The sequence below is a fragment of the Parasteatoda tepidariorum genome, chromosome 7 (assembly GCF_043381705.1).
Source record: "Parasteatoda tepidariorum isolate YZ-2023 chromosome 7, CAS_Ptep_4.0, whole genome shotgun sequence".
In the NCBI taxonomy this organism is placed as follows: domain Eukaryota; kingdom Metazoa; phylum Arthropoda; class Arachnida; order Araneae; family Theridiidae; genus Parasteatoda; species Parasteatoda tepidariorum.
In genome coordinates, this window is record NC_092210.1 from 82671153 (window position 1) to 82678881 (window position 7729).

A 7729-nucleotide genomic window follows, 5' to 3' on the forward strand; every position below is an offset into this window, starting at 1 on the left:
TTGTTTTAAATTTAAAATCATGTTGTGACTTGACTGTAAACGCATGAAATGAATGTTTTGTCACAAAAAACGCTTTGTAAGCAGTTTTCTGCTGTGCATTCTTAAGTTGATCTGTTTTTATATTAATTAAAACGCAAATTAACATATTGTTTTTTAAGCAGCAGTGTTTGTGTTTATTTAAATTTCTATTGTATACATATTAATTATATCTTTTCAATTACAATTCGAAATTTTTAATTAATGAATAATTTTATAAATAATTTGGATAAGCAGATTTTATATTTTTAAGCGCAAATTTTTTTTGATTCACTTAAAAACTTCTCGAATTACGCAAAAAAATTAATATTAAAAGGTTTAAGCTTTCGGCTGTTTTCCTACATGAACTAATTGGACCCGAATTTCCAGATTGCGACGCCCCCCGCAATATTTTCAGACCTAAATATCCCGAAAAATGTGTTCTTTGCTTTTTAATTTGAGCGCTACATCAATACACATACATAGTATTTGAAATATGCAATGTTTAATAAATACAGATAGAAAAATTGCCTTAACTAATTAATCATAATTTGCTTCAAAGTTTATTGACAAATGTAATATACATTACATCATAAACCAAAAGTATTTTAAAAAACTTGCTTTAAAATAATAAATATCAAATTATAATAATATAAAACAGACCAAAATAATGAAATCACCAAACGATAATATATAAATTTACCTGTAGTTTTAATTAACTTTGTGCTGAAGTCATAAATATCATGAAGAACATTTCATGGATTTCATCGCTGTATAATGTATTTTTCTATTTCTGTCGCCTAATGTCAAACGTTTAATTGCTGTAATATAGCAGTTTGGATCTTTCAAAATAATAAGTGAAGATAATAATAATTCTATACATATTTTAACAAAAAAACAACGAATTGGAACAAATTAGGAAGAAAAACAAAACAAAATATTTTGATTGAATTTAAAGAGGGTATGACTATCGCTTATTTTCTTTATTTTTCTAACTATAGTTTCAGTGTAAAAAATAATGCTGCAATTCAAATAAAAAATATTTCCTTGAAGGCAAAAAAAATGCTATTATGGAAAGGCATTTAAAAAAAAAATTTCTTAAAGCATAAGACATTTGTTATGCTAGTAAAAATAAGCTTAAACTACTTAATAATGCTTAATAGTGGCAAGAAATACTGTTATTATCGAAACTATTTGATTGTTTGAACATAGTCAATCAAAAATGGTAAAAATAATTCATCTGATCAGTTTTGCATGCTGTTATGGCTGCTCAATTCTTGCTTTCAATCTTTTAACAAGCTTTATAGTGTAAATGTAGACATATTCAGACAGTTTATATAAGAAATCGGACACGGATATGATAGAGGAACCAATCCAAATTCCCAAGAATCCACCAATGTTGCTAAACAAGTCGATAGGCTGAAAATATTTAGAAAATAAATATATATAAAAATAATTATATGCATTCATATTATAGTAGACAGTAAATGATGTTGTCAGTGATCTTTAATAATTAATAATTAGTAGTTAAATTACTAAATAATTAATAATTAAATAACTAAATTATTAATACTTAAATTACTTAATAATTAATAATTAAATTACTAAATTATTAATAATTAATTTACTTAATAATTAATAACTAAATGAGTTAATAATTAATAATTCAATTATTAATTAAATTTTTTATGCATAACTAAATTTTATATTTAAAATAAATTTCACTTACCTCCATTTTTGGAACAAAGGTGATAATTCTGGCCTTTGCACGCTTGAATGATACTGCTATATATACGAATCGAGTACTAGAAAAAGAAATATATTGAATTTAGAAAGTGAATATTGAAATGGTTCTTCCAAAATATATAAACAGAGCAGTAAAGCTAAGGATTAATGCAAAGAATTGCATCAGTATTCCTCAACCTACAGCCGCGGACCGGTCAACCTTTCATAATTTTTACATGACCTTGTTGAGAGGGAGGGGGGAGTAAGCATTGATTGTTTATATGTTAGACTACTCTGATCTAATAATTTTATATTTAATTGTGTTAAAACATGCCTCAAAGTAAAATACAATAACATGCGCGGTATTGGTGCGGCTTTAGAAGACACCTCTCCGGTTTATCTCTCGTTCATGGAAAGTTGTACAAACCCGAGAGTAATCCGTCACAATAAATAAAATAGAAATAATTTAATGTTCATTGTGCGACCCTTCACCATCTGAACCACTCACCAGTATAGGTCTGCAGCCCGCACATTGGAGATCACTGATCTACACGACGTCTGCTAGATTGAGAAGAAAAAAAATTGACCTTGGGGGGGTTTATATCGTCTAATATATCTAAGACAATATATTTAAATATTAAAAGATCCTAGTAACGTGAAACTGATCAGTTTCTCATGACATTAGAGACACACCATTACATTTTCTGAGAAAATTTAACCACTCGATTTACTTACTATGTTGGAAAAGTTTTAACTGATTGCACGTTCGATGTAAGTTCTATTTCTGAATTAGATTTAATATATAATTATTTTATCATTGCATATTACTCGGCTGAACTACACATGGGCTTGTATGCTCAATACAAAGCTGTCTTACCAGCCTAAAGATAAGACGCCACGTACAGAAGAACAGCTTACACAACTAAGAATGGTACGGTACAAACATACATCCGCAGAGTAACAGAGAATTATTGAAGCCCACTACCTCTACGCTTCAAAATGTTTGGTAAAAAGGCAATATATGTAGGCCACCCATTAAGGATACAAAAGTTCTAATATTTTCTTAAAAATTCCATGCAACATTAGTACTTGTTTCCATCGTAATTATTTATAAAAATTCTCTTACATAATTAAGGAATGACTTTAAATATTATTAAACTAAATAAAAAAAAATTTTAATGTTTTTTAAGAAGAGCTAAGTGTCACTTGACAATAAATTAAATTAAAGAAGTGACATAAAAAATGAAATAGCATAAAAATTTAAATATTTTATACTTTGAAAATTGTATATTTTTTTTTTATAATTTTTTTCGCTTTACCTTTAGATGTTTATTAAATACAAAGATGTTATGCTTGTAATTTTGTGTTCCTCTTATGTTTGCAGAAAACTTCATAACCAACATCTGCGAATTTTTTTATTTACTTTCAAAATAAATAATATATTAAATGGATGTTGAACTGATTATAAAAACAAATGTAAAGCTTTGAACAATGGAATTATAAATACATTTTTATAAACTTCGGGAAAACTTACACATTATATAATCCAGGGTACAAAAATTTTCTTTCATGATAATCAACAAAAGAGTCCTAAAATATTTAATATGGAAAATTAATTTTGCATGCAACAAAATGGAAATACAAAATTGCATTTCTCTCAATAGACTTATGATTGTAAAATGAATTAACTGTGAAATGGTTTCAGCTAAAGTGATTCTATTTAATTTCTCGCATCTATATATATCAGATCATAATATAACTTACATTATTAGTATATCATTATTTTTTTATTTGTACTTTAATAGCATTTTTGAGCTAATTATAGAAAAAAAACAATCGGAAAACATGTTCTAACGTCAAAGAAAACAATAATCATGTGTTAATGGTTGTAATATTTAATATTACGTTCTCAACTCATCTCTCAAAGACTCAGCAAAATTTCTAATCTAAGTTAGTTTGTTTGTTAGAACTTTGTTATCCGGACTTTGATCTTCCTTAATATATTCTCCTAAAGATTTTTTTGTTTTGAAACTGAATGAAGGATTCTCATTTTTGTTATAGTATCTTAATTTTTTTCTTCAAAATAATATCAGCAGTTTGCAAGTGGGATTTGTCAAAAAATCTCAACTCCGTAGCAAATTTTTATTAATTGTTTTTACATATTTTTAATTCTTAAGAGGGAGAATTCGCGGCGGAGACGTCTATGGTTCTGCGTCGAGGGTCGTGTGGTACGAGCAGACACTGGATGATGCGTTACAGACTGAATGTGCTGTGCTATGGTTAGTGATGTGACTAAGCGATCAGTCACTGCCATGCGCACAATTCGCCTGTCATCACGTGAAGTGATGCACTGAGGTGGATGCAATCGAACACGTCGGTCCGTCGTACCCTCCTGCATCCGACGATCACATATCCGCATTACAGTTGTTTGGTTTCGTCCAACACGACTACTGATTTCCCTGAAAGATATTCCACAATCTCGGTAGGCCACTATCCTTCCTCTGTCGAACTCGGATACTTGATCAAAAGATGATCGCTGTTTTCTACGAGGCATAATTGATCGTTTTTTGAAAAAGCCACAAGAAAAACACAATTGACGAACTTGAAATCGTCGAAATCTCCAAGCCTTAAATAGCGCTTTGAAGTGGAGCCACAGGTGCGCGTAATGTGCGTCAGCGCTGAAATTCTAATCATTTGCATATCTCACCTCCGCTAATGCCTGTTGCAAGCATGTTATTTGCATGCTTCCTTCAGGGTGTTGCCAGCAGTGTATTTTTAATACTTATGATATGAATAATACTTATTAACTGAGTCAGAATGAAATAGCTTACTTCATCATTTATATTCTCTAAGTGCTTGTATTTGAACGATCGAGACCTGTAAAATAATTTTTGAAATTTTATTTAAAAAATTTGACACAAAAATTAAAATGCTAACAGTAAATTTCCGCTCTCCAGCCACAACATTTCTAGTTTTGATACACTAATGTCGAGACAATACCAAATATATATATGTATATTGAATTAAACACTTTGTATAATGAGGAATATATTTTTCAAAAAATTATTCGCTGAATAGAAATATTTCGTATCAAATAAACCCAGATTATTTGTTTTTTTTAACTTTTTTATTACATTTTTTTAACTTTTTTATTACATTTTTTTAACATTTATTATCACAGAGTCAATATGTTTATTGAGATTATAAAGAATTTAACTAATACATATTTTTTATTTCTAAATTTTTAAGTTTATTTATTAATACCATTTATTATGCCTAAACTTAAAAACTTTGTATAATGAAGAATATACATAAAAAATACATTCACAGAAAAAAATCTTTCGCATCAAATGTAGATTTTTAAAACAAAATTTTATGACACTTTTTTTTTAATTTATTATTACAGAGTAGATATGTTCATTGAGATTGTAAAGAATTTTACTAATACATATTTTTATTTTAAATTTTCAAGTTTATTTACTAACACGGAAATTGAAATACGAGTTTGTGATTTAACAATTTTGGATAGGAGTTATCAAGGCAACTTTAATATCAGATATCTGTTTCAATATCTGTTTTTAATAAAATCTAAAAATCCTTCAATAAACTCGTTATCTTTCATCAAACAATATTTTTATAAAAAAAATAATAAATCGTGAGTTTTTGAGAATAAATTGAATTTTTCGTTTTAGATATGACAAATATATGCACAAAATTAAATTGACATCAAAGTTTTGTGTAAAAAGTATATTAAAATCAATTTAGTATATTTGTGAAGCACGTGAAATTGTGAGTCTAGGTTTGAAAAGGAAAAAAAATATGATCGAACTGTTGAACAAGTATGAAATTGATGCTGAAAAAACGTAGTAATGCTCTTAAGCCATTTACTACATCTAATCAAACTAAAAGAGAAATTAAAATTTATTACGCTTTAAAGAGAATGGTTTGAGTTAAAAATGTATCGAACTGTTTGTTGCGTAACAATACATTATTTAAATTGTTCAATTTTATGATTATGATTAAAAATGACTCATTCAATTATGATAGTTTGATCTTGATCTTGGACCACAAAATCTGATGATTTCCTTGAAGGGTGTGGCTTCACTTCTTTTCTACTTTATCGTTTCTTGGATTATTTTTTTCATTATTTTTATCTGTTGGTTAAATTTTTTCAGAATAAAATTATGCACTGTAAGAAAATCAGGAGCTGACACTATAAAATGTTTGCACAAAAATCTCTTTTAAAATAATATAACAACATTTTAAAACACATCCCAAAGACAGTGCATATTGTTTAAAAGTTTTATTTCTTTTCTAAAAATATTATTATTTCAATTTAATTTATATATATATATTTATTTAACACATTATGAACAAGAATTTTTCACAAATTTTAAATGTGTTCCTTAAATTATAAATGCATTGTTATTTTTAAGTTTTTGTACGGATTATGGAGTGACTATTAGATGAAAGTTGCGACCTCAAAAATTAAATCAAACAGCTATCAAATTTTATTGATTTTACCGTCTGTTTTAAGGCAATTTATTTCAAAGAAACGCTACTAACGATTATTAGACATTCTAAAGTTCGTAAAATTCCACAGAGTTTTTTCAATATAATCTATTTCGAAAAGTCTGGTGGCTGTGACTGCAGAAGACGCAATAATTTGGCTATTAAAACTTCATTTTTATGTTTTTTTCAACTTCTTTTCTATTTATAAATCATACATTAATTTAAAATGCATAAAACACCCCATAAAAAAAATCCCGGATCAAATTACTATAAAAAATACCGGCACTCAGGGTGCCGGTACTTTTTACCATAAAATCGATATTTTTACGGGCACATGTTACTGCACAAAACGTCTGTTATACCGTAATGTTTGCAGTAATAATTACAATAAAACCACTGTCAATCAAATATTACTGTATAATAATTTAAGGAAAATAATTTCTTCTTCGGTAAAATGAACTTTACGGATGATGACGCCAAAGTTCCAATACTTAATAGCTTAATTTGATCCAGAATTTTTTACAATTCATATTGAACTTAACTTGCTTTGGAAACACAAGTTTAATTGGAGATAGACAGAAAGATAGGAGTTAATTGCACAACCATAATCGGTTATGCTGCATTTACATATCGTGAAAGAATAATATGTCCGGATTTTCACACTCTTTTCTTAATCAGAAGTTATATCTGACTTAAAAATTACATCATAAAATCCAAGTCAAACTTTCATTTTTACCAGTCTTTCAAGCAGAGATTTTTTTTCTAAATTAGAAAAATATTCAATATGAAAATTACTCACACGCATGGATTATTGCTGCACTTTCTCAAGCAAATATTTCGATTTCGTTCTAAGAGTCTTTCAGCTAAACAAAGTATTAAAAATTACATTACAGTAGTAGTATTAAAGAGAATGTGCTTTAAATGCTTGTCTATTGAAATCTTAAAATTGCACGCTCAATTTATTAAAAATTAAATGCTTACATGTTTATTTACTTCGATGCTAAATGTTTGCAAGATGGCTAATATGTAAGCAATGCGAGATGTTAAAATGTTTACTCATTTTTAGAAAATATAGTTTTCAAAATTATTAGTTTATGCCACATTTTAGCTTCGCGAGTTAAAGTAAATTAACAATTAAAATGGGAGTAATTAACCTTTCTATTTATTTTACTCCTTACAACAGTGAAAAATATTTTCAGGAAAACTGTAGGAAAATTTTGAATCTCGAAAAGTTTAAAAGACAATAAATTATGCAAAGTGCCAGTCCCGCAGTGGACTGATCATTAAGACACGGTTCCCAGCAGATCACCGAAGTCAAGCATCACTGGCTACGGTCAGTGCGCGTGTGGGTGACCACTTGGATCAGTCTGCGTAGGGACCGAGGGTGTGCGGTATTGGTCCTCGTTAAACTGTGCTACCGTAAAGTGCTCGACTTCGCGCGCAGGTCGTCGGGCTACCGAAGCGGGGGTGCCATCCC

The 7729-nt window shown here is 28.5% G+C and overlaps 1 protein-coding gene across 1 annotated transcript in view; it reads right to left on the reverse strand.

The window, feature by feature from the left end:
• Positions 1 to 979: 979 nt before the first annotated feature.
• LOC107454508 (uncharacterized) overlaps positions 980 to 7729 on the reverse strand; it is a 41610-nt gene continuing 34860 nt past the window's right edge. The window contains exons 17-21 of the mRNA XM_043055570.2: positions 7052 to 7115; positions 4572 to 4617; positions 3275 to 3330; positions 1745 to 1820; positions 980 to 1434 (exon numbers count right to left, since the gene is read on the reverse strand). Of these exons, the coding sequence (XP_042911504.2) occupies positions 1276 to 1434; positions 1745 to 1820; positions 3275 to 3330; positions 4572 to 4617; positions 7052 to 7115 (401 nt within the window). The 3' untranslated portion in view covers positions 980 to 1275. The remainder of the gene's footprint in view (positions 1435 to 1744; positions 1821 to 3274; positions 3331 to 4571; positions 4618 to 7051; positions 7116 to 7729) is intronic.